Consider the following 27,058-nt stretch of genomic DNA (forward strand, 5'->3'; position numbering starts at 1 on the left):
TCTTAACAAACAATATATATTATAATGAATAAAATTAAAAATAGTTCGCATATATGCTGTATATATTCAAGATTTTTCGAATTTCAAATTGCTAAGTATAAAATCTAAATTTTAATTCAAAAAGATCTTGAGAATTTTCTGTTCAAATTCAAAATTATATTCGATAAATTCAAAATTTTGGATTTCAAAACTATAATTATAAAATTTAAAAATATTTCAAATCAAATTTTTTTTATCAGGATTCAAAACTAAATTTAAATCAGTAAAATATCAAATTCGTAATTTAAGTTTAGTATCAATTTTGATTTGATAATAAATATATTATATTTATAAATAAATTAGAAAAAGAGAACACATATACAAAATTATAGATCTGCACGCATTCCCCTCACAAAAAAAAAATTGCACACATTCCTTTTTGTTTGATAAAACACACATTCCTTGTTTAATAATGGCTTTATGCCTGACGCCAAACATGAAGTTACGGATGTGATGAGGAGCTTTGTCTGCGTAAAAAACGATCCCTCCGAGGTCTTCTTTAACTATGATATATATATGTCCTCTTAATTATTATATGATCTCTTTATGGTTTTATTCACTGTTGCTGTGGTTATCTGGTTGTTTTTTTCAATAAACTATATTATACAGGTTTTCTGTTTCAGTTAACAGACATAACATCAGCTGATAAATTTTAATTGCCCTGACTGTTGTGTTGTGTGTGTCAACTGTTTTTAGGGTTTAATTAATCTGTATTGATTTTATAGTGAATTAATTATGATTATAATTATATTTTGTTGTTGTTATTTAGGGTTTTGGTGTTGAGAAGTGGGAAGCTATGTCACTTGGTCATAAATATAAAAGGGAAAGCCTTTTTGATTGCGAAGAAGAAGAAGAAGAATTGAAGGTGGTACTGAAATTCAAAGAAAAGACGTTTTCTTCATGGGATGAGGATATTGTCCGCCTCATCTTTCGAAGAGAGGTATGTGAATTCATGGCTGGCTCCCGAATTGTTAGTGATTTCCTGCAGGAAGGTGTTAGGTCATGTATATAGATCTTTTTCAATACATAAATGTGATGTTTGAATTTTTATAGATATATATATATATAGTAAAATTCTATGAAGTCCACCTTTTTGTCGGAGTCCTCGGAGTCCATCTACGTTCTGCAAATAAAATATCTTGTAAAACGTGTTATTTTGCAAAATATGTTACACAAATAGCATAACTTCAACAAAATCATGCAAATCTCATATATTTACAGTACAATATGTATGTTCTATATGTATGTTCTGCAATATGTTCTGCAACATGAACATTTATATGTTCTGCAAACTAAATATGTTTTGTAGAATAATATATTTTACAATGTTCTGCTTGTAAAATGTATGCAATTTACAATATTTTTAATAGAATAGTGATGTTTGTCGAAAAATAATATGTTTTGCAATATTTTAAGCTATATTTTACTTGCAGAATATATATGAATTCCAAGGACTCCAATGAAATAGTGTACTCCATAGAACTTATGGTTGGTGGTGCTACACAAATCTTAAGAATATATAATCAATTTTAAGTGCACTTCAACCAATACTTGTAAGCCATTTTCACTTTTTAATTTTTAAAAGTAAACGTTATATTATTTAGTGAATTAGTGAATGAATATTATTGTTTTAATAGGATCTCTCATATGTTTCTTGCTTTACTAAATTTCAGAGTGAAATTCTTGATGATTATGTTAAAGAATTGGTGGAATCCCACGACTTAGATGCTACTACAAAGATAAAAGATATGATATTGGGAGGTAAAAGACTACAATTTTTCTGTTTTATTGATTTTTCTAATTACTGTAATTTAATTGAATAATTATACATTGATTAACATCTTACACACAGACTCAAAACTAGCTGCTAGTCTAAAACTTTTGGCTTTTGAGCGCCTTTTTGAAATCCTGGTTGAGGATGACGTCAACGAATTCACCAAGGTTTGATGTTTTGATGAATGCATTGTGTACAATCTAAACGTTAGTATTCTTTTTAATTTTGTGGGTTCGTCTCCGGAACTGTTTTGTACTTTTATTTCAGGGATCAGCTGCTTGCATTTTGGGATTTGCAAATTTTGATGAATGTGGTGTTGATATAAAAGAGAATGCAACTAAAGTCCTTGTGAAGCTCATGTCTGATGACCGTGATACAATATCCATTCCTGTAATTTTCACTCAGCTAGTCAGTTTACTAATTTTGGTTATTGTTAATGAATGCCTAACTAGATATACTATGTATCATTTTAGGTTTTGAGAACATTAACACGCTTGGCCTATTTTTCTTCCGATTATGCAAATTTTATCACCGAAAATGGCGCTTTAGAAGGCACGCTTGCAGTGTTTGAACATAAACCTTCTTTCAAGAAGATCCAAAACTTGGCCAAGTTTCTGGTGGTAGTTGTTCATCAAGTGCAAGTTCCTACTTATAAGGTTATTAGCTTTTCCACTTTTCAAACTCCCTTTTTCCATAGAGCAACATATATAGAACTGTTTATGTATTTTTAACTATTCAATTGTTGGCAGGTAGGGGCAGTTGTAAAGATCTTGGACACGATACTCGAAATTGGCAGGGCTTATCCACGCTGTATAGTGAGAGCATGCTACACTCTTTCTTATATTGCAGTTGAGCGGTGGGTAAATGAAGGAAATATCTTAAACAATATAATTGACTTAATCTGGTAAGTAGATTCGGTTTTTTTCCTTTGTGGCAGTCTCTTTCTTACAATATTTAGTTGATACATGATATTTGATGTGGTTTTCAGGAATTATAATGTTATGGTCTCTTCTTCTGCACTTAGAGTAGCTGCAAATGTTGTGAAATCCAAAAATTCTCGTGAGGTATGTCAGTTGATGGATATTATATGTAATATATATATATATAAACACTTTGTTGCTTATCCTAAATTCTTAAGAAATTAATCATTTCCTTCTAAAATCTAAACGTTTATAGATTACTTGATGAATCAACGTTTTCCTCCATAGTTTGTTTTAAGCAAGCAAAATTAAATGCCCTAACAATGTGAATTCATTGCCTAGAGCAGTAGAGTCTAATTCTATCCATCTCCTTCAAATCTCAACCCTTTCCCGAACATCAGCCATAACCACAACAATCTTACAGCAGTAACGAGGAGATGAGCAAGAGAAACAGCGAAATCCAAGGAATCTTGGATGGTTTTGAAATCACACAAGCCGTTGTATATACTTTGTTGAGCTATCAATAGTATAGTCATTGTTTGGACTTTTAGAAGTTAAGAATGGTGTCTGCTTATAATTATATTTAACATACGTATTACTAATTTATGTTTGAAAGATGATTTAAAGGTGTTCCTTACCTGCTTGTCGTGCTTGTTCATGAGCTTGTTCTGCTCGTTCATGAATGCTCTGCCTTATGTCTAATAAATAATTCATTTTTCCAGATCTTGACTAAAAGCCACATGTTTCTGAAATACCTCGGGGGGTGCAGAATATGTCGCAAGCCTAAGAAGTTTCAAAAGGAAGCTTGTTACATAATTTCGAACATAGCTGCTTATGGAGGATCTGTAAAAGTTGGTTTTAATATTAAGGAATTTACTTTATAATATGTATCCATTTTACCTTTATTCATGATGACTTCTTTTATGCATGGTCGTAAAGATGTAAATATTAGATGCATTTCATTAGCTGCTCCGAACTACCATTCTAACTTGAATTAACAGGATTTGGAGAGATACGGCCTGATAGATGCTCTCTCTGAACTCCTTGAAGTGGATGACTTTGATGTAAGGACGGAGGCAGCATGCACAATTCGTAATATCATCAGTACTTGTCATAGGTACGAATTGGAAAGTATGACAAAAGATGTTACAATAACTTAGATCACGAAAGAATTGGCTTGCCAGTTGTTTCCGGACATGTTCATCAGGTTCATTTTGAACTCAATTAAATTTATGACTTTAGTAACTTAAATCTATGATTTGCAACTTGTGATGTTGTAGTATTTATTTGTTTGTAATGAAATAAACACTCAGGTTTGGATGATTTCATTGACAGGAAGGCGGCTATATAATCACCCAAATGCATCTGCGTAATTACCTGAAACCATGGGATGACAAAGACATTTTTCACTTTTCAGTATGTGTTTTGAGTGGGTTATAAGTTTTACTTTTTGATTACTATGTCATGAACCTGATCTACTTCAAAGTTTTACTTTTTGAATACCACAACAATTTGTTGTGGAATTAGCAATAAAAAAACAATTTGTTGTGGTCCTTTTGAACGTCTATCTATCCATCCATCTATCTACTTCTATATATTAAATGGCAATCAAGAACAAAATGAGATTCTAATAGTCACGAAATTATGAGTTTGCTCTTTTATTTTAAAAAATTACATAAATGCCACTTATATTTAATTATGCTAAAATTAATTAAGTAGAAATTATGTGAAGACAAAGGATTGAACCACTAATCTCATAATTGTATGCGTTGAGTTCACTTTAAAAAATCTTATTAGATAAATTATATCATCTTTTTTACTCATATTCATTTTCTATACATTTTTTTGTTAAGTGATTATACACGCACACGCCTGAAATCAAACTCTTGACCTCATGAGATACACGAACTCAATTATTGCAGAACTCTTTGTTAACATTTTTTTTAAATTTACTTTTGAGTAAATAAAATGTTGCTTTATATTATTTATGTTACTCCATTTTTTTAGTTACCGTAGTTTTACTTATAATTACGTATTCAATCATCTTGATAATTTTTTTTGCGCTTGACTTTTTACGATTTATTAGATATTAATTATATTTCTATTTTTTATATAATATTACTTTTCTTATTATACTTTTCAATTAGTCAATTATTGACGGAAATGTAAAATATTGTAGAATCGAACACCCTTATGCTTAAGTTTGGGATTAAAATATTTTTTTGATTTTCAGGTTTGAGTTTAGTACCACTTTATTAGAATATAAGTCAATCTCATGTATTACAATTCAGTTTTAAATCGAATACGAGTGAATATCGTATTCTTTTTGTCCAAACTTCATAATTTGTGATTCATACAACCTCTGCCGTGTATGATCAAATAATATATATGATCATTTTTATTTACACTATTTAGATAAATATTAACCATAATATTTTAAATTTTCCTTTAGCTAGCAATAGCAATAAAAAAGCTCCACCATATTTCACGAAAAATATAAAAACATGCATCTTTACTATTAAATTAAAGACGAAATAAGGAAAGTTTGGTTGATAGTCGGTCTGGTCACCGTAAAGATAGTAATATGTAAAATAAAACACTTTCATAAATAGATTAATATTTACAACATAATTATATAAATACAAATAGAATTATAATAAATCCAACGGTCTTTATTTGAACAAAATAATATATAATATTCACTTGCGACGGGCTAAAAATATTATACTATCGATCCAATCTTAAATAAAGAATAAAAATAAATTATATACAGTTAGTTGAATTTGTAGTCTCAGACTAAATAATGAAGACTAATACAAATTTGAATGGTTAATATAAATAACTAAATCCTAAAGTTAGTAATTATATAATTTTAGTTTAATTTTGTATAACTGTAAGTTAAGATCAAATAGTATAGTATATAATAATATATGATTAATGAGATTTGAACCATTAATCTTATTTATAAATAATATTTTTTTGTTAATAAATAAAAATTAATTATGTTTGGTGGTGGATTCGAATCTAAGAGCTTGCTTAGTTTATTTTTTTATAAATAATAATATAAATGTTTGTTGTTGGCGGGATTCGAACCTAAAAATTTAATTATATAAATGTTTATTGTTGTCGGGATTTGAACCTAAAAACCTATTTGTGAATTCATGACTAATATTTTATTTTTTTGTCAGACGGGATTAAACATGTAAACTTGAGTGGTATATTCTTTTAGTATTTGGATATAACGGTTCTGATCATTTGATTAATAAGATTTTACGGTCTCGGTTGAAAAGGATAATCAAAATTAGAGGTTAACCAAATTATAAATTATACCCCATTTCGGTGATTAGCCTATATACGATGCACGGATTTCTGTTAATAAGTATAGTTATTTATTTATATATAATTATAATTTGATCAATTAATATAGTAACAAGTATATGATTGGTAAAATTTGAATCATTAACCTTATTTGGTAATAATAATTAAATATTTGTTATTGGCGGAATTCGAACTCGAAAACTTGGTTAATGTATGCTTTTCATAAATAATAATATAAATATTTGTCGTTGACGTGAGTGAACTTAGATAGTTATTTATAATTTCATAAATAATAATTCAATTATTGTTGTTGGCCGGATTCGAACCTCTAAATTTTTTGTGTGATGTATTCTTTTAGCATTTTGATTTAACGGTTCTGAACATTTAATGTTACGGTCATTATCGAAAGGGTTAACAAAAAATTGGGATTAACCAAACTACAAATTATACATATGTTCGCTTGTTATAATATAGTATAGAAACCTAGATGGTTATTTATAATTTTACTAATAATAGTACAACTGTTGTTAGCGAGATTCGAACCTCTAAACTTTTTGGGTGATGTATTCTTTTAGCATTTTGATCTATCTTATTTGTGACTTCAACAATAATATTTTTAAATGTTTGTTGTTGACAGGATTCGAACTGGTAAACGTGAGTGGTATATTTTTTTAGTATTTGTATCTCACGGTTCGGTTCTGATCATTTGATTAATAAGATTTGATGGTCGTGATCGAAAAAGATAACCCAAAATAGAGGTTAACCAAACTACAAATTATACCTCTTTTCGGTTATTAGGTTGTGTGATACACGGGTTACTATTAATAATTATAGTTTTTAATATATATATATATATATAAAAATAATTTTATTGAAATTATAATATAGATAATTAAATAATAAAATTATTAACTACTCCCTCTGTCCTTTTGATTTGTTATTGAAAGGATTGGGCACGGAGACTAAGAAATATGTATAAAATAGTGAAAAAGAGAAAGAAAAGTGGGTGAAGTGGTGGGACCCATTGATTTTTAATGTATAAAAGGGAGATGGTGGGGTAAGAGTAGTGTAAAAAGGAGGACAAGTGGGGAAATAGGGGGACCTATGGACTATTTTTGGTAAATTTTGAAATGTAAATAAATGAATGGGACATCTGAAAAGGAAACTGTAAAAAAATAAAAAGGACGGAGGGAGTATTTAAATATAATTTGATCAATTAATATAGTGACAATATATGATTGGTAAAATTTGAACCATTGCCAATCTTTTCAACTTTAATTGCATCAATCAGTGGTTGTCTTCCTAATTCTATTTCTATCCTTTTCAAATCAGCTCGCCCTTCCAAACTTGAATAACTATCTCCTAGTCCAGTTTCTAGAAATTCAATTTCCAAATTATAATAATTTAGAGCCACACACCTTCGGATTTTTCCTATTTTTCCCTCATTCTTCTGCATATTCTCCAAGATGATATAACATATGCGTCCATGACTTCACGCACAATTTTGGTCTAATGAGGATTGAGTTTAAAATTTAATTATATGCACTATGACCCTTATAATGACCCTCCATTAGCCCATATTTTGTTAATTTTGATCGTTAAGTAACAGTTGATCAGGGTAAAATAAAAATATTATGTATGAAATATTTAAATAACATATTAAAACGCTATTAGTATTTTACAAGATTGTAGAAATCGGAAATCTGTTTTACTCGATTTTATTCCGAAAAAATGAGTATTCGAAACTAATTGGTATCAATTTTTTATTAATTTTTCCTCTCATATATAGTTATATAATAATAAAACTATCTAATAATGCTAATAGTTTAATAACACACTCCAAATAATAAAGTTCAAATATAAATTGCTTATTTGATAATTTTTGACAGAATAATAAAACATAGGTTTTTTTAATAAATTACTTATCATTTCCAATAAATGTCAATATTTTTAAAAAAAATCTAGAGTTTGACATCGAGTACTCGGAGTCAAATCAAGTTTCGACCGATATTTTATAAAATTGGTTTTGAACCTGATTACTCGGAACTCGTATCAGCTAGAGTTAAAAATAGTACATGAACCGAGTATTCGGTCGACTCGGTAATTTTTAGAAAAATGATATTTTATGATAAAATTGTTTAAAAAATATTATCCAACAAAAACTGTTGATATGATAAAATAATTTTGCATTAACTATCTTATTAAATTTAGGATATGTTTAAATTATGGAATATTCCTTTATTTTAGATGAAAATACCTCTACTTATTTAAACATGTAAAAGTCCTTATTATTTATTGGACTTGGGACCAAAATTTTAAATAAAATCCTGATAACGATATAATTTAATTAGTTCTAGATTCTAGAAAAATAAAGAATATTAAAATAATAAACCGATCAGAATATGATTAGAATATTACATGTGTGTGTATATAATATATATATATTGGAATTAGAATCACTAGCTATCAGTTCCTCTCTGTTGTCGAATATAATTTATAATTTTTTTTTCTGCGTTTACTCTTATAACCTAAACATGGTACATAACAGGGATCTGTGGGGTTTTGTCTCCATCAAAAATTGTCCCCCTAATGGCTACAAGCCTGAGACCGAGATCGTTGTAGAAAAAGTGAAGGATGTGAAGAGTTTTATCTGCGTAGATGACAATCCCTGCAAGGTCTTCTTTAACTACTATATCTATGCCTTCTTTATATATTTATATTCTAATAATATATGCATAATGTTTGTATATATTCATATAATTCAATCCTTATCCACATTAGCCTTTAACATGATTTGTTTAGGGTTTTGTTCACTGTTTTAACATGAAAATTATCTATCCATGTCCGAAAGGATTGGTTGAAATTTCCATCTTTTAATTATATCATCAAATTTTCTACCATGTGCCCATAAGCAAACAATAAAGTCGGAAATTTAATAGTAATGGACCTCCCAGCATATACAAAAAATACACTTATCATAATTGCCAAAATTTATAATTTTCCGCGGTTATTGTGTGTTCATGGGCACATGCTAGAAAAACCTTTATATTATTAGATTGTAGAGTATCAATCGTTGTTCCCGATGATTTATATTTCATGAAGATTTGGGGATTATTTTTGGCTCATGACATTATTCTATATTTTTGTGATCAATGTAGATTGTAGAGATCAGAACTGCATTTGCTGCCGCTAAAAATCAGTTTATTGCAGTCGATATATTCACTGGGAAAGTGTATAAAACTACATTTCCCCTATCCGGAACTTGTCGTGTATGTTTAACATATGTTTTTTTAAGTTTGATTTATATTGTATTTTGGTTCAAAGTTTAATTTACAACTAATTGCTTTTTTATTCTAAACATTATTTGTGTTACAGGTCCCTTTTGTCACCCTTAGTGACTATGAGCTCGTTGGTATATCTGAGGAAGACTCACTCGTATTTTAACCACTTGTTTCATTCTTAATTTTGTCCTTTTCTTTTTGCTTCCATATATATATATAGTCTTGTACTTATTAATCAAATGTTTTAGGTGACCGTGCTTGATGACAAAGGATATGTAAAGGGTGCTCTGAAACTTCCAACTGATCAGGATCTGTTATCACAGGTAAGTTGGTAATTTGCTGATATACTTTTGGTTGTCTTTGCATATGAATCATTTCACCGATATTATGGGTGTGCTTAGTGTTAATACTATATATACTTGCTCTCACTTGAATACCGAGCCATCTTTGCCATTGTAGTTATGATTCTAACAAGAGCTTTTGAACAGATCAAGTTTGGGTTCGAGGAGGGGAAAGACGTATTTGTCTCTGTGGCATCTGCCATGGGAATGGAGCAGATCGTTGCTTCAAAGATACTGGATCCAAAGTTAAAACTTAAACAAGTGTAATGGTGCTTTCTTTTTTCTGAGAGTTGTGAAAGCTTTAACACTGGAAACATTGTATTCCCGAGCCATCCGATGTCACCGTGAATTGACATGAGGTTTTTGATTGTATAATGTCTTTTGGTGCAATTTTGGCAATGTCGGAGATTAGTTTGGATTTCTTTGGTTTTCTGTTTTGAGAAAATATTATATCTAAATTTTTTTGGCAATGTCGGAGATTAGTTTGGTTTTCTTTGATTTTGTTTAGTTTGTTGTAGGATTTCACTTCCAAATGTTTGTGCGGAAGCAGTAGAGTACATTCTAGTATTAATAGCATGATTGCAGTCTGGCTAATCATGGTTTTTGCAACTTGGTCTTGCTTGTTCTTGGCTTGTTTTAGTAGTTGCTTGAAACTTCATGTTTTGCAATTTGCAGATGTTTCAACTAGCCAACATTTTTCCATGTTGCAGTAGGTGAGTTTATACAAAAAAAGCGAACATTTCTGACCAACCGATATCCGACCGACAAAATTGGTCGGTTATCAAATTCCAGTTGTCTGATTGTCCCAACACATGACAGCCATGTTTTCGTTGCCACATCATGTTATAACCTACCATGATTTATAAAAAAAATCGGTTGGTAACAGTCACTAATGCCCATGTAATTTTCTTACCAGTTATAACCAACTAGAATCAGAGTTCTCTAATAAATGTTGACTTGTCGATAACTCTGAGTTCTCTAATGAATGTTGACTTGTCGATAACTCTGAGTTCTCTAGTGAAGAAATGATTTGTCGATATCTCCAACCTTCATGTCTTCTTGACTTGTCGATATCTCTATGAGTTCTCTATAAGCTTTTTGAGTTCTCTATAAGCCATTCGGGAGTTCTCGAATGACTTCTCTATAACACTAAATCTGTGACTTGTAAAGATCTTGACTTAGAATATTTTTTCTTAAACAGATTTATTCAACTCCAAACTTCTTCATAATTCTTCTGAGACATGATCTTCGTGATCTTCTTCCAGATAGAATTCTCAGGCTTGACACTGTTTATAGAAAAAGACTTCAATCTGCTCATTTGACATTTTTACAGACTATAAGTGTTACAAGTACAAAATATAAATTTAGATAACAATACAACTTACTTAGGATTGACAAATTGTCTTAATCTTGTTAAACAGACATGTCTTAGACAACAATCTCCCCCAATTTGTGAGAAGATTGTTTAACACAAATTCATGCCTGTTAACAAGACTAACCCCAAGTTTAACAAATTATGAAATGTAACAGTTCATTATTCTCCTTAGATCAGATGTCCATTTAGCTTTACTTCACACTTTGATCGGGAACAGTAATGATGTTGTCATCTTCAATAATTTTTGACATCATCGCTTATATATTACAATTAATAATATACATTATTTTGTTTTAGCCTTACACTCGTTATATCAACCATCTAATTATATTTAGTTTGTTTTTAATTTTATTTTAGCTTTAGTTAAATATTATTTTATTTTGAACTGAATAGATAATATATTTTGTTTATTCTGATGATATTATATCGACTGGCACATTATGTTGTAGCCACGTTTGATGAAATATTTGTTTTGCCAGATTGGTAGCATTATGTTGTGATTTTGAATAGGTACATAGTTAGGTTATAGAAGATCAAACGAATCGGGCCACTTGAATACAAGCCTACGTGTCATATTATTCCAGCCGAAATCCGTCTAATTTGCTAATATATCATCTTGTCTTATTAATCATATTATTTATACTATTTAAATAAAATTCAAATTAAATATACATCCAATTTTTATTCCGATTAATTATTCCGATAAATTTTCGAATTATCAATTAATCCCTAATCGACATTTTTATCGGTTAATATCGATTTACGATTTTATAATCATGATTACGAATAATGTGCCTCGTATTGGCACCGTGTCATTTTATCATAAAGGGAATTTCTATGGTGTGCCCAATGGCACACAATAGTCACTAACTCCCATAAATGGGTTCTTCTTATTAGTGATTAGTGGTTGAATAATAAATATTAATGGTCCTCTGCATTCAATCAATTTCATCAATTTAGAGCCCATTTTTATTGGAGTTAGTGACTAATGTGTGCTCATTAGAAAGACCGTATCATAGATGAGCCTAAAGTTCATTAAGTTTTGGCCGATTGTTTGGCAGTTTTATAAAAGGATCATATCTTCCTAAAAATGTTAAAAATCAGAAAGTGATTCAACGGGTACATTCTCGTCTACGTTCCATAACTCTCTCATTCCATCTCTTTCCTCAGCGACCTGCAAATCTAATTTATTAAAGTTAAATGAGTGACAAGTCTACTTAAAATAATGGCTAATAATAAAATCAAATATCATAGTAAAATATTATTAATATATTAGTGTTAAAATATGTTAAGAGTTTAGGTGAAATGTATGGTTTATTAATTGTTTTTAGGATTTAAATCCGGTCCGTCATGTTTTTTAAAATTTCGGGTTCGGATTTAATTCAGATACTTCAAAAAATAATTAATTAAAATTAAATAATTTATATTATTGTCACATTATGATAGATAACACACTTTTTTGAATGTTGAAAAAATTTAAAGCAGTATTTTATATATTGTCAAGAAAGAGGTATTAGTGGTTGAGTCGTGGTTTCCATATATATATATATATATATATATATATATATATATTTATTTATTTATTTATCGTAATTAATCCGCTGCCGCTATCATTCGGGTGAATATTGGATAAACCCTATAGGCTCACGCATTATATTTTAATTTTATAATTTTGAGTTTTATGTTAATATATTTAATTATTATATTAAAATTTGACTTTTTTTTAAAAAAATATTGTAACTTATAAATTATGATTTACCAAAAACTTCAAAAACTTATAAATAACTTATAAGTAAAATTATTTAAACGTCTAAATAACTTATAAATTACGATGTTCATATTATTTATACGTCAATTTTCAACTTAAAATTAAAACTTACATTTTTTTTGGAAATCCCAAATATTCCCCATATGTTTCGGGGTCGTGAATAGCCATTGAATTTGGTTACTCAAAGGAAGCCATGGAAAATACACACGTACGTCTCCTAAGTCGCGATGGGCAGGTTTTTGAGGTAGGGAAAACGGCCGTTTATATGTCTCGGACGATTGCAAAAAAGCTCCAATTAAGGCTAAAGAGCGATCACGATTCCCCGGTTGTGCTCGATGGGATTGCTGGCGACACCTTGAAAAAGGTTATCGAATACTGCAATCGTCATGATGTACCTTATTTTAGTCTTGCAGACGAGGCTGTTGTCAATTCTCTCTCCGCTTTTGATGCCCAGTTTGTTAATGTTGATTGGACTACTTTCTTCGCTCTCATTGATGTTTGTTCTCTCTCTCTCTCTCTGCGCTCTCTCTCTCCCGTTCTCTATCTCTCTCCGCGCTCGCTCTCTCTCTCTCTCCCCCGTGCTCTCTCTCTCTCTCTGCCCCCAGCTCTCTCTCTCTCTCGTTACTTTTGTCTCTCATATACATGACTTTTGTACGATTCTTATTTCTTAGTGATGCGGTTTATTAGTTACTTTTGGCTCTCATCAGTTTTTTAACTGTTGCATTCTATATTGGTTGTAGACTTGTAGCTATGGTGCAGCTGAACTGATCATTAGATCTATACTAGTGTAGGTATTAACCACAATAACTAGACAATAAAAAATGCTGTTCTCTTTCGCTGCTGTAGTACTGCATTCACGACCTAACTGTCAAGCTTGCCTTGGTATATACAGCGGACTTATAGTTTACACAAGGGAATGTCCCGAGAGGTTCTGATCGTGTTTAATGCAAAAGAGCATAATGGTAGTTTCAACGTAATGATAGATTTATTAGGTGAACTATACTAACAGGGATGGGGTTTTAAAGATACGTAATGATAGATTAAGGCGAACCATACAAACAGGGATAAAGTTTATAGACTAACAAAAGTAAGATACTTATACACTCAGTGAGATTCCCTTATCTTAAACTTGGTGCTAAACCAAAGGATCCATAATATTTAGTTATGTATATGCCTTGAGGTATTATTTGGGAAGGCTAGTCAGGTTTTTGATTGACAATGGCTAGTGCAAGCTTAAGATTCCATGAACATATCTAGCTAGTTCAGACATACTATAAATGTTTTATGGATTCTACATGTGTGTAACCATTATTTAGTACAGATTATGTTATATTGTTTGTGATTTCAGGCAGCAGACTACCTCAAAATCAAGCCATTGATGGATCTTACATGTAGAACATTGTCAAAGAAGTTCAAGGGAAAGAAATATAAGGAGATCATGGAGGTTATAGAAAACTGGAAACAGAATGCTGACTAAAAAAATTTAGTTGGGGAAAATAGTTGTGTTTTGGACATCGTCTATCTTTAGCTAGCCTTGCATGTGTGAGAACCCCAAGACTTTATTTGACAAGTTAAATCTTTAGACTTACTTGTTATCGAGATGCTAATCTATGCTAATCTTTAAAATTACCTGTTCTTTGGTTTCAATTTTACATCAGGAGGCTCAGGTGCTCAGCCATATATAGTTTTGATGCTTAACACTCTCCTCTTTTTCATAATTGTATTGGTGTTGGTTCAACAAAAGACTTCATATGCACATACCAATTGGCCAGTTGTAAAAGGAACTATTATATATAGTTTTCAAAGAGCTATATCTATTGCCAGCTTAAGAAGCACAATGTTACGATTAAAAATGCAGAACATCAACAAGCTGAAGAACATGTATATGATGTTAATTCTGAATTACAAGAAGAAGCTGCTGAAAATGAACGTGAAGTGGATGAGCTTTTGACATTGAATGAGCTTAGAAAGTCTAGAAGGGAGACCAGGGAACCCAATTGGCTGAAGGATTACTACAGGGGTAAATCCGGAAGAAAGCATTGAGATTATTACAAGCATTATGACAGATGTAGGGTTAAGATTGTTACTAGCAGATGTAAGGTTAGGATTGTTGCTAGTATTTTCCCTGCGTTTGTAATATATGATGATGAATGTTGGAAACAAGAGGGTTATGAATGAAAATTGTTATTTCACTTAATCTTTCTTTTCCTTCAAGTTTAGCTGAGACTAAAAACTAGCTTCACACAATTCAGCCGGTGTTTTTATTTCAGACCCAGGAACCGAAAAATACAGACATAAACATGGATACATAATACAACATTAATCATATCTCATTCCACATATAAATCACACTCAACCTTATTCCACAGCTAGTTTACAGCTTTACACTTGAAGAATATATGGACTTGGCGCTTTCTGTCTTGCTCTTCTCAATTTCAGATTCTTTTTTCTTGATAATTTCTTCTCCAAATCCTTGACTCTTTCCGACAGACTAGATATTGCATTCAACTGTTCCTTCCCTGCTGCAATCAACTTCTCCACTGTTTCTTTCAGGATCTCATTCTCTTGTAACACCCCTTTGTCACTTTCTTTAAGCTCTTCTCCAGCTGAAAATTCTTTCTGTGGCTGCTTCTTGACTTTCTCGATGTCGAGGTCTTCCTCCACTGGATCCTCCTCTCTAGAGAGATAAATTATGTTACCATTACCCTGATTTTCATGGATTTCCTTGTTATCAAATTTATCCTCCCACATCTCCTGATATTCACCCACTGCCATTTTCTGTTCAGAGTTACAGTTTGCAATTTCTTCCATATGGACCTCCTCGCCACATTCTGCGCTCATGAATGATGGCTTTTGTTGCTTCACCTGTATATCCAGTGTCTTCTTTGATTGATCTTCCGATTCAGGTCCGCGAGTTCCAATAGATCTTGTGTCTTCAACTGCTCCAACATCCTTTCCAAACTCTTCAACTTCTGGTGTTTCGCTTTGCTCAAGCCCCACCATATCTGCTTTATGCATGTCATCAACTGGCTTATCATCTCCTTCGACCTCACAAACATTACCTGTTTCGTTTATATCAGGTTTTTCCTTCGTCTCAAACTCGACACCGTGCATGTCATCACCTTCCGCTTCAACCTCAAAAGCATTTGCTACTTCTTTCATATCAGTTGACATTTCCAATGTGCCAACCCCGACTGCTGCTGTCCGTCTGTCATCGATCATTTTACCATCCCCATCAACAACACAAACATTTGATTCTCCTTCAGTATTATTGCCACGTGTCTCATTTGACGCTTCCACCAATTCCGTTCCAAGCATATCATCCCCACTAAATTCCTTGTCTCTTTCTGAGTTTCCTCCTGCACCAACATTATCCTTCAGCTCAGAAAAGCTCTCTGATTTCACCGAACACAATTCTGGTGCATTATTATCTTTCAGATCTGATTTCAGAGATTCAGCAAGCAATTTTGTGTGTTGTTGCTCCTCTGCACTGGTTTCGTTGGCTTCATTGCCTAGTGAAATCAGACCAGACTCCTGGACAAGTTCATGTTTACCTGGTTCGACTATACATCTTCCTCCAATTTGGAAGCCATCGCCAGCAACCTGAGCATTACTATTCGGGTCCGACACTCTAGGAGGAACTTCTGTATTTACCTTAGAAACCTCATCCTCTTTACTAGAGCAATCGGACTCAACCAGCGAAGATAGATTTTGTAACTGAACAGGGTTGAGTTTCTCTTCTGCAATAACCAAAGGAGGCAACTCTTTGGACTCAACCAAAAAAGAATCATGATCCTCGCAAACACCATGCAAATCACTCTGTTCTTTCACTTCAAGGAGTGGCTCCAGGTGCTGCCCATTCGGGTCCACATAACCTGAAGAATCTTGTTGTATTTCATCCGGAGCCCTGCACATTTCATCTGTGCCAGACAACAGTTCTGATTTTTCAACATCAACAGTGCTAGGGCTCACATCCATGTGACTAGGAGAAGGTTTATTATGCTCGTGCCTGTCTTCTCCTGCTTGTCTTTCCTCCTCAACGGCCCTCTTAAAAATTTCGCCAGAATGTTTGGATACATCAGACTCTTTTAGTTCCTCCGGATTCTGAGATGTAATGGAATCGAGTTGCTCCTGCAAGCTAACAAGTCCCTTTGCTACAGATTTTCTTATGTTCCTGATACTCGGATGCAATCCCTGGTATACAATTAAACGGGCTATATTAGAATCCCAAAGAAAAAAGAAACAAATAATAAACTACGCAAGTAGCCAAAAGAATAATAAGAAACTTAGAAGATATCGTAACACACAATTCCACCTAGCTGATCATACAAAATCAGTCCTGTACGGAATCATCAAACTTTTGAACACTTTCAAAATCAACATTTTTTCTTCAAGAAACCAAATATATGTCGTCGAAGTCATGTTAATAATTCTAAATGTTTTCCAGAACTAGAGCTTGCTGTAATTTTTCCTCCTATTTTTTTTTAATTTGTTGCTTAGCAATGCACTGTTAGTATCCCTTGTAGAAATGTCTTAACTTTTATCTGTAATCCATGTATTCAGTAATTTAATAAATGAATTCTTTTAAAACTTGGGTTTGAAAAGTATGATTACCTGCAGGGTGTCCAATTGCAGCAGAAGGTTCATAATAGTTTCTCCAATCACTATTTTCTGCTTATTAATATTCCCGCTACCCGAGGGAACAAGACTTTGAACATCTAGCCTGACCTTCTTCATCTCTCCTTCAATTCTAGCAATTTCCTTCAATTTCTTCAAAGGTTCCCATCTCCTAACTTCAAAACCACGGTACGCTGATTGAATAATTACAGCAGCTTCAGCCTCCAAGAACTTATGATTTGGTGCCCCATTCGAACTTGCCTGTTCTAATTTGTTGGTATGTATAGGTCCTCCTCCTGTTCCTGACTCACATAAAACATCACCAGACTGAGCCTCAATCGCTAACTTATCTTCCTGCATTATTTCTCCAGATAATTTATCCACATTCTTTACTCCATCTATGAAAAATTCCTGATCACTTTTTACACCCTTTTCATCTTGACAACCACTTGAAACTCTCTCTTGCGAGTCACCAGGTGAAGCATTGACAAGAGACTGAGATAAATCCTCCTTTTGGGTTTCTACTTTATTGTCTCTCAATGTACTGTCAACTACTTCAATATCTTTTACCTTTTTTCCACTCTGAAGTCTGCTAAGATCTGAATCTGCTGAAGACTGCATATTATGCTGGTTGTTTCCTTGTGTAGTAGACGAGGAAGAAGACTTATTGTGTGACAAAATTTCTGACTTTGTTTTGTTTGCTGAAGGACTTGGGGACCTTGAGCTGCCACCCTTGGTTCTTCGGCTTGGCAATGGATCAACCCGCAGACATACAGGGGGCAACTTCGATGCCTTTGAAAGGGAAGACTGCACATTGCGATTGTTTTCCAGATGTTCCCTCTCTCCTTCCTTATCTTTAAGCTTCAAAGGCATTATATTCTGATTTTTCTCGACTTCTGGTTCCCTCTTTTGCTCGGTTTGATTATTTTTTGAAAGTACTTTCTCCTCAGATTGATCCATTTGTTTTACTGGTATAATCTTTTTAACCACATTTTTATCCCCTGCCTTTGGACCATCCTCTGAGCTAGAATTTTCAATTTTCTTCACATCTGCATCGGGCATGCTCTTGTTATCCTGATTTTTAATTAACTTCAGAGGGAAAATCCTATAATGTGAAGGATCCCAAATAGGCTTCTGATCCCTGTCGTTAAGCTCCAATTTATCCTTCTGTTCAGGATATCTAGGCACACAACCCACTGGACACGAACTTTTACTGTCCCCATTTTGTTGGTGTGCAATTCCTTTCTCGTCTCTCCCCTGTACCAAGGAGTTAAGGTTATTTGGATCTACTGGTAACCACCCATTCCAAACACCTGGCTCTTGAGCAAAAGGCTTCAAGTTTCCCTCGGCTTCATTGTCAAAACTGCTTACTTTCTTGGATTCCGGTTTGACAATTTGTTCGCCCTCTTCCTTCCTGTTGTAACCTGGTGGAATCCATAGAACTGGATATGGTTGATTTTTGAGCTCAGGAGGAACAAATGAGGCAACGTTATCCCTTTCATCATCAGAAGTTTGTTCCTCGATCTTAACATTCTTGTTCTCTTTCTGCTGGCACGAGTGGTTTGGACATCCACAGCAATGATAATCTGCTGGGCCTTTCTTGTCAAACTCAAACCGTCGATCCGCCACTGAATAATGTGGAGAAGGAAGATATTGAAAAGGGTAGCCTCCTGGAAACGGAGGATGGATTCCATTGCAATAAACATTTGGGGGTGGTGCATAATGCGGATAGTGAAGCCCACCCTGACCATGATAGTCAGGAATTTGATTGTAATAGCAGCCATGGTACGGGAACGGATATGGACAACCATAGCTCCCATTACAAGGGAAGGACTCATAATTGACAGGGGGCCTAGGAGTATCCATCTTCATATGAGATGGAACATGACCCAAACCGGGGCCGTGATGCGGAGCATAAGATTGAACCCTCTCCCGGGGGTGCAAGTCCATGAATCTACAGCCAGGATACATCCTTAGAAAACTGGATTCAAGTATAAAAAGCGGCCAAATTACAACCTGGGAAAGACATCATACTATTGTTAAAACTTAAAAGACCTGTTGTCGAATCAATGTATAAACCTGATAAAGTAACAATGAGGTGCCTGAATAAAATTTGACAATTCTCAACTAGCCAAATTAACAATTGATAAAATTCTCAATTAATATCTATTTAGGAGGCCAGAAATTGCTTAGCAAAGCTTATAATTATAATCCTTTTAGCATAGCATCCATCATCTACTTGCTTTACCAAGCTGCGAACAATCCTAAAAATTATATTATTCGAAAACTAATAAATTAGAGATGTAAAAAAATGGACATTGTTGCAGCATCAACAAACAAACTTAACAATGATCATATATATAAAACTAAAGCTCAAGCCTGTAGCAAAATGACTTAATTCAAGAAACAAAATTAACTAGGAGGTCATCAAAATTTAAGAGTTGATACCTTAAATTAAGGATTAAAAAGCAGGAGCAATAGTAGTAATTCCACCACAAATCCGAGTGAAAAAATTATCGAAACCAATCGAATCCGCCAACACAAAACTGAAATGATATTCGAGATTAAGCCTTTTTTGTTGTGTGTGTTTGATTGTTACTTGTTGTTTTGATATGCTTTCAGTTTCGGACAGAATTATATAAAGGAGTGCTCTGGACAGAGGGAACATAGTTCTGAAGAGTTCCACTGACTTCCAGATGCTTCCCGCGTATCACATTGTGGGGTTTGTGGAGGCAAGGCACCTTCTAGTTCCTTCTCCTGCTCCTGCCTATAATTTCGTTGACCCTATTTTTGGATAATTTTCACTCCAATTCATTTATTTTTGAAAAATATTAGAAATCGTGAAATTTTTTTCCTAAAAAAAAATTCAAATATATGGTATATGACAGTTGACAACCTTTCTAGTTATAATATGGAACCTCGCATATATTTATATACGTATATAAATCAAAATCAGTCATGTGTCATTATTCTATTTTATGCAATTCAACAAATGAGCTCGTTTTTATAATAAGATTTGATAACAATAATTCTCTATTCGATTTAATGTATAACCTTTTTTTTTTTAATTTATTATATACATTAAAAGTCGAATTCTTAACCCTTCTCAAAAGGTAGAAGAACTTAACATATATACATCGGTTAAAAAAAAAAAACTTAACATATATACATATGTTGATGATTTAACGTACAATCTAATTTTAGGCATAAAAACTTTTTATGAGTGTTTAAAAATTTACATTTATGAATTTTAAATTATGAATTTCAATTGATAGTATTCGAGTTATAATTTCAAATTCTCATGTTTGTACTAACATTTTAATGTCTTGATTTCAAATAAAATCCAAATCTAAATCCCAAAAATATTATATAGTCAAATTTAAAATTTAAAATGAAATCTAGTTTTCGACACAAGGTATATATACATTTGAATTTAATCATATTTTGTAAAAAAAATTAGGGAGAAAATATTTTCATAATTTTTTATTTTATTTTTATTTATTTCTTACTAAAATTATAAAATATAGCTCAAAAAAATTGAAAGACGTTTCGTTCTATTTTTCTTTCTTAATATTTAAAAAACATAGTCTTACTATAAACTTATAATAATATAAAAAAATAATACAAATTACCTTATAATAATTTTAACAAACTTTCGGAGTTTGTTAAAATTATTAATAATTTTAACAAGAAATTGATGAATTCAGTTCATTATATAGATTAAAAAATTATTAAATCAGCGAAATTAGATAACTCAAACAATTAAGGACTTATCTTTCATCCTCGATTCTGAATTCAGTTATCGCTTATTCTTGAAATTTGTTAGCAATTAGAAAACTCAATTCTTTAAGGCTTATCTCTTATCTCCGATTCTGAATTCAATTATCGCTTATTCCTGAAATTTGTCGGAACAGGTCCCGTTGAAACGGAAAATATAGAATCTATTGGGCCCAACCCAAGCCATACACATACGGAACACCGATTGCCCCAATCCCAAACCAATTCGATTTAAAAAATAAAAAAGATGAAGCCCAATTTGAGCTCCCGTAAATATTTATATATTGGTAAATTAAATAAACGTAATATAAATATATACACGGGCACAAACTATACACACAATAGAAGAAAGAGGGGTGAATCTAGGGTTTGAAGCACAGCAGCAATTAGAATCAATTAAGCAGCAGCTATGCCGAAGAACAAGGGAAAGGGAGGGAAGAATCGCAAGAGAGGCAAGAACGAAGCCGACGACGAGAAGCGCGAGCTCGTCTTCAAAGAAGACGGCCAAGAATACGCTCAAGTGATGCGTATGCTCGGTAACGGCCGTTGCGAATCCATGTGTATTGACGGCACTAAACGTCTCTGTCATATTCGCGGTAAGATGCACAAGAAGGTGTGGATTGCTGCTGGCGATATTATTCTTGTCGGTCTTCGTGATTATCAGGATGACAAGGCTGATGTTATTCTCAAGTACATGCCTGATGAGGCTAGGCTTTTGAAGGCGTATGGCGAGTTACCGGAGAATACGAGGCTTAATGAGGGGATTGCTGGGGGTATGGATGATGAGGATGATAATGTTGGCGATGATTATATCGAGTTTGAGGATGAGGATATTGATAAGATCTAATTATTTATGTGTGTGTTTTGAGTTTCGGTATCTTGTGTTATTGTGTTTTGGATGTTTGTTTTCATGTATTGTTGGAATTTCGCTGGATTTTTATGTGTATGGATATGAATGTTTGTGGTTTTAATTATATTTGATGCAGTGGTAACTGTGTTTAATTACTATTAATTGGGTGTTTTTATGTTTATTTTAAGCTTGGATGTTTGTATTGGATGATGTTATTGATAAATTTTGATATTTGCGGTTCTGTCTTTGGTATGGTGTTTTAACTTGATCAGTTATATAGCTATGTTTTAAGTATGTTTAGACCTTGGATGGTGGATTGTTTCTTTTAGTGCGCACAGATTTTGTATCTGGGTGTTGATTTGTGTGACAAGTTTATGGTTTCATACCAAGAGCAATATTAGGCAAGTGACCCATTATCAGCTAGTACAAGTTATAAGTTTTGCTACTTGTCGACTTGGTAGATGGAGAATTGAGTTGGAAGTTTTTAGGTCGTATGTTTTGCTTTTTTAATTTTTTAAAATTTAGTAGTCTTGTGAAGAACATTTGTTAAAATTTCTTCCTTCAAGCCTTTAACTTATCAAAGCGTCTGTTTTTATTGTACTTAACTTTATGGTTCTCTAATTCAGTGTTCAGCTGTTCATATTAAATCAAAGTATTTCCTTTCCCCCATGTTAATCTAATTTTCTTATGGTAACATCATTGTTAAAACCAACTTTTACTCCATTAAGACGGTTAGAAAGTCTATAGCTAATGTTTTATGAATCTGTCTATGTCGGTTTGCAAGATTTGCTTTTGACTAGTTTCTGAGTAACGTGATTGTTTTAGTTTTGCTAGATTAGCATTTTGTTGATCAATGGCTCTTTTGAGATCTGATTATTGTTTACAATACTTCAAGTGGATTGGCCATGTCTTATTAATATGGATAGGCAGTGTTTTATTAGGTGATTGGAATTTCAAATAATAGTCAATTTGTTTTAACATTATCTGATTAATGCGTAATGGTAGATGGATCTTGTTTTCTGTAGGGAATTATTTGTGATGCTCGATACCAAATTTGAATTCAATTTGTATATGTTCTTGTTTGTCTGGAGGGAATTAATTGTGCTGCTCGATACCAAATTTGAATTTATTGTGTTCAATTTGTATATGTTGTGTTCATAGTCTTGTGATTAACAAATGATACAAAATGCTTACTTCAATCCCTTAAGGTATCATAGAATCAAATTGTATGATTTTCCTGTCATTCATTGTTCCTAGTATATGAAGTATCATTTTCTTATCAAGGTGAACTGGTGGTGGTGATATACTAGTCATTATTGAAGGTTCGCAATGTTTGCTTTCGACTCCATCTAGGGCTGTTTAGTTCTTTGTTCTCCTGTTGATATTCTCTGTTAAGCTTACATATGGATGCTAGTGGTTGAATGATCAATGATTTACATGAATTCATTTGTCTTATAATTGTTCAATGTTGTGCTTCAAATTCTTAAACCCTATTCCTTTTAGCAAGTTGGAAACTTTTTGTCTACTCGGCTTTTAAGTGTTCAATGCTGTGTTTAAGACTCCTAAGCTCGGTTGTTTTAAGTCAGTTGAAACCTTTTTCCCCGACTAGACGGTCCTTGACATCCTGGACATAGAATTAAGCCTCTTTTTACTCTGGCATAACATTGGTGTTATAGAAAGAAACTAAAAACTAATGCTGAAGATGATATTTGAGAATTGCGTCTCATCTAGTTTCTTAAATGTGATTATAGTTGCTTGCTCTTACAGTAATTTTGCCTGTGTTTATAACTATTTAACTATTAAATTTATTCCTGACAAACGATAATAAATCACTTCAGCTGTAAGGATGCAGCTTGCTGCGGCTCTTACTTATGAGCTTCAAACTATTTAACTCTTAATATACTTCAGAGAAACGGTTATAAATAAACTTAAGGTGTAAGAATTGCATAGTGCAAACATGTTACATGGAGTTGTTGAATATCAAGCAAAAACATGCAGTATACAGAAATGCCACACTACAAGGGCACAAAGTACTTCAAAGTTCAAAGTAACTTGGCATGATAAAATTGTGTTAACTCACTGAGAATTAACCCAACTTCAAAATGAAGAATATGGTGTCAGCTAAGGTGTTTGCTGATCGCCCAATATTGAACAATCCTGATAAATTGAGAAATATGGCAGTCGCCAGTCATGTATCGTAATTAATTGAGATCTTTTACAGAAGAGTATCAGTTGACAAAAAAAATGGCAGTGCTAAACATTGAAGTTCTGAAGGCAATCGGAAAAGAAGTATAAAGTACGATTTAGTTTAATGGTGCAAAATGCAATGTAATTATTAAAAAAGAATTGTAACACGAAACAGTAGGAATATATCAAGAACCTACGCTATGTTACAAGAGAGCGTGATTCTTATACAATAATTCACAAATGTAATTTAATTTGACGAAGATGAAGATGAAGACAAGGACACTAGACAACGCCACATAGCCACATTCACTCGGTTCCCGCAATCTTCTTTTTCAATGACTCAATATCTGTCGCTAGTTCTTTCCTACTCGACTGTGAGAAAAGTATAAGAGAAAAATGTTAGCTAAAATTTAAGACACGTGAAACTAGGAGATGTATTATGCTTCTAAAAACCTACTCCTTTATGTTGGCAGGAGAGATAAGGATGGATAGATGCTAACAAAGTATGTTGATATGATTTTCTCAACATTGCAAATATAAGAGCACACCATTGACATTATGCAACCTATGGGTTGCTTATATTGAAGCTATCTGTTTGTAAAGAGAGATACAATAAAAAGATGGCCTGTAAATGGCAAACAAAGTCTCTTATATGGATGGTTAGTTACAGTACAACTACGAGTTTAATGCTAAGAGTAATGTCTAATGCAGCCAATCAGATATGCCATTTAATAATAATCGCATGGGTTACAACCAAAGAGCCAACAATATCTTGTCTTTATAGCACAATCCTTAGTAATCAATAATTCAAGTTTACCTTAAAGAGAAGGTACCGGTAGACAAACCATCCTGTATATCCAAGTCCTACCAACTCCAATATCTTAGGAAGCTAATACACATCAACAATTAAGAGGATTAAAATCAGAGTATCAGGAGAGCAAAACTATCTATGAATCTCCTAATCTTACTGAAAGTAAGCCCATAACCTAACCAATCAAAACTGAAAAAAAGCCCCATCGACTATCTTGAAGCACTTACCAAAGGAATAGAGTTGATTGCACCAACAAGTGTAGCAGATAGCCAGACTCCAACAAGTGCCCCACCTCCATAAAGAAGCACAGTTGACTTGTTTTCAACTGCATCCCACTATTAACCACAACAGGGTGTACAACTTGTTAATTAGGTATAGAGAGCTGCATTCAGACAACAATATATGCAGAAAACACTGGAAAGATAGTTCCTTGGTATTTTGATTTAGTTTACCTTTTCCTTTAGATCTGTGAGTATCTCTCCACCATCAGAAGGGGTGCTCTCATCTGATGTGGCCTTGGTCTGGAATCGTGCATGTCTCCGTGAAACTGATTATCATTGAGCAAAAACAAAGAAATTGGTAAACTTGCAATTATAGTAAAACTAATATCTGTCAGTTTCAGTCTAATGTTTTTTATATATCAGTCTTAATTAGAGGCGGAGGAACATGTTACTGTATCATTTTGAACATGTTAGTGTGTCGTTTTAAATTTATTAATGAAATCAAAATTGGTTCCGTGCATTCAAAAATGCCTTACTTTGATTATCCAAAAAAAAAGACCTGGTAGACATAATATATTCTATTTCACGAACAGTTAACTCTGGAGTCTGGTCTTCCTAGTAGAATTAAGTTTCATATTTGTTAATATGAAAAATCACAGTCAAATGCTAAAAAGAAGCATTTCCTGTCTAGATCGTATCACAACAAATATTAGGCATCACAGTTTTAGGTGTTGTTATTCCTGTCTAGATCGTATCACAACCTAGGCTTGTAATTTACCATACAGCCGAATTAACGAAACACTATGCGAATTAAATACAGCATTTCATTTCCAATTCAGAAAGATAATCCCACAGTAAAGCCAAAAGATATCAACATAACAAGTCAAATAGTATGAGAAAACATACATGTAGAAGCTGCATTTACTAAAAACAAATTTAATCTTTAGTTTAAACCGACAAGTATCTTAGTAAGTCGCAATACAGGCTCAAGTAAAAATGCTTATGAATTGGGATATAAAAGAATTAAAACTACATTAGTACATTGCAGCTAAGTCAACTACTTAAAAGTAAAAACTGAAGAAAGTAGTATTGTAAAGCAAACAATTGCAAATAAAATAATACTCCACTCTCAATTTATTTGTCCAACTTTTATACGTAATTTAAAATGTATTGACCGCATAGCTCCACCGATTATTTTTCAAATTTTCGTTTCGTGGTCAATGTACCTTAAACTACATACAAGAGTCAAACTCGACAAGTAAATTGGGAAGGAGGAAGTAAAAAAAGTGTTGAAATTGAGAGAGGTACCTGAAGAAGAGAGCTTGAAAATAGAACATTTAGTAGCAGATGGTGAGGAAGAGAATCGAGGGGGAAGGTTAGGTACACCACAACACCGGTTGGTGGTGGTTGTGGTGGTAGGTGAGAGTGGACTGAACACGGCGGTGGTCGCCTTGGATATCGCCATCGCCGCCGTCGACATGGTTCAGTCCGGTCAAACAAATTTTATCTCCTTTTTTATCCTTGAATTCGATGACAGTATGTCTACTCTTTTTCTTCTTTCTTTGTTTGTCTTGGTTTTAGTTTAGTGAGTGTATATTAGACTGACACGTGGGATCGAACATGATTTTTTATTGGTGTACTCTCTATCTTTTAATCCCCCGTTTCCCCTATTTTATCACAATTTTTTATACAAATATTTTTGTCTAAACTTTAAAGTGTTGTCTTGTATGATTTTTTTTTACGGTTTTTTTAACGTGCGCAAAATGCACCAATAATTAC

The 27,058-nt window shown here is 32.8% G+C and overlaps 6 protein-coding genes across 9 annotated transcripts; 4 read left to right on the forward strand and 2 right to left on the reverse strand.

The window, feature by feature from the left end:
- Window positions 1-402: 402 nt before the first annotated feature.
- LOC141667310 (uncharacterized) lies at window positions 403-4,286 on the forward strand. 3 transcript variants are annotated; one of them, XM_074473739.1, is made up of 11 exons: window positions 403-531; window positions 809-979; window positions 1,713-1,800; window positions 1,892-1,980; window positions 2,081-2,203; window positions 2,287-2,469; window positions 2,563-2,717; window positions 2,802-2,877; window positions 3,456-3,584; window positions 3,735-3,940; window positions 4,069-4,286. In XM_074473739.1, the coding sequence occupies exons 1-10, from the start codon at window positions 460-462 to the stop codon at window positions 3,891-3,893; spliced, it is 1,245 nt and encodes a 414-aa protein (XP_074329840.1). In that variant the 5' UTR covers window positions 403-459; the 3' UTR covers window positions 3,894-3,940; window positions 4,069-4,286. The 3 variants fall into 3 exon arrangements, with proteins under 3 accessions (XP_074329840.1, XP_074329841.1, XP_074329842.1); XM_074473740.1 differs by having other exon boundaries at window positions 3,735-3,850; XM_074473741.1 differs by lacking the exon at window positions 403-531 and having other exon boundaries at window positions 645-979.
- A 4,273-nt stretch (window positions 4,287-8,559) lies between these two features.
- On the forward strand, window positions 8,560-10,166 carry LOC141663877 (eukaryotic translation initiation factor 5A-4-like). Its single transcript, XM_074469725.1, has 5 exons — window positions 8,560-8,726; window positions 9,210-9,320; window positions 9,427-9,486; window positions 9,581-9,655; window positions 9,821-10,166. Exons 1-5 carry the CDS (start codon window positions 8,586-8,588, stop codon window positions 9,938-9,940), a joined length of 507 nt encoding a protein of 168 aa, XP_074325826.1. The 5' UTR covers window positions 8,560-8,585; the 3' UTR covers window positions 9,941-10,166.
- A 2,822-nt stretch (window positions 10,167-12,988) lies between these two features.
- LOC141667187 (SKP1-like protein 20) lies at window positions 12,989-15,013 on the forward strand. Of its 2 annotated transcripts, XR_012552527.1 has the most exons (3): window positions 12,989-13,312; window positions 14,165-14,358; window positions 14,475-15,013. XR_012552527.1 is itself a non-coding variant. In XM_074473580.1 (2 exons), exons 1-2 carry the CDS (start codon window positions 13,010-13,012, stop codon window positions 14,291-14,293), a joined length of 432 nt encoding a protein of 143 aa, XP_074329681.1. In that variant the 5' UTR covers window positions 12,989-13,009; the 3' UTR covers window positions 14,294-15,013. The 2 variants fall into 2 exon arrangements, 1 of the variants encoding a protein (XP_074329681.1); XM_074473580.1 differs by having other exon boundaries at window positions 14,165-15,013.
- A 108-nt stretch (window positions 15,014-15,121) lies between these two features.
- On the reverse strand, window positions 15,122-20,059 carry LOC141667185 (uncharacterized). Its single transcript, XM_074473579.1, has 3 exons — window positions 19,882-20,059; window positions 17,431-19,449; window positions 15,122-17,010 (listed from the first exon to the last, which is right to left on the reverse strand). The coding sequence occupies exons 2-3, from the start codon at window positions 19,402-19,404 to the stop codon at window positions 15,199-15,201; spliced, it is 3,786 nt and encodes a 1,261-aa protein (XP_074329680.1). The 5' UTR covers window positions 19,405-19,449; window positions 19,882-20,059; the 3' UTR covers window positions 15,122-15,198.
- A 1,459-nt stretch (window positions 20,060-21,518) lies between these two features.
- Window positions 21,519-22,218, forward strand: LOC141667766 (eukaryotic translation initiation factor 1A-like). Its single transcript, XM_074474380.1, has one exon. The coding sequence runs from the start codon at window positions 21,620-21,622 to the stop codon at window positions 22,055-22,057; it is 438 nt and encodes a 145-aa protein (XP_074330481.1). The 5' UTR covers window positions 21,519-21,619; the 3' UTR covers window positions 22,058-22,218.
- Window positions 22,219-24,341: 2,123 nt separating this feature from the next.
- On the reverse strand, window positions 24,342-26,853 carry LOC141668919 (protein CURVATURE THYLAKOID 1A, chloroplastic-like). Its single transcript, XM_074475981.1, has 5 exons — window positions 26,588-26,853; window positions 25,511-25,605; window positions 25,286-25,393; window positions 25,065-25,136; window positions 24,342-24,619 (listed from the first exon to the last, which is right to left on the reverse strand). Exons 1-5 carry the CDS (start codon window positions 26,757-26,759, stop codon window positions 24,554-24,556), a joined length of 513 nt encoding a protein of 170 aa, XP_074332082.1. The 5' UTR covers window positions 26,760-26,853; the 3' UTR covers window positions 24,342-24,553.
- Between the last annotated feature and the right edge of the window lie 205 nt (window positions 26,854-27,058).

This window comes from Apium graveolens, chromosome 6 (assembly GCF_009905375.1).
Source record: "Apium graveolens cultivar Ventura chromosome 6, ASM990537v1, whole genome shotgun sequence".
Lineage (NCBI taxonomy): Eukaryota > Viridiplantae > Streptophyta > Magnoliopsida > Apiales > Apiaceae > Apium > Apium graveolens.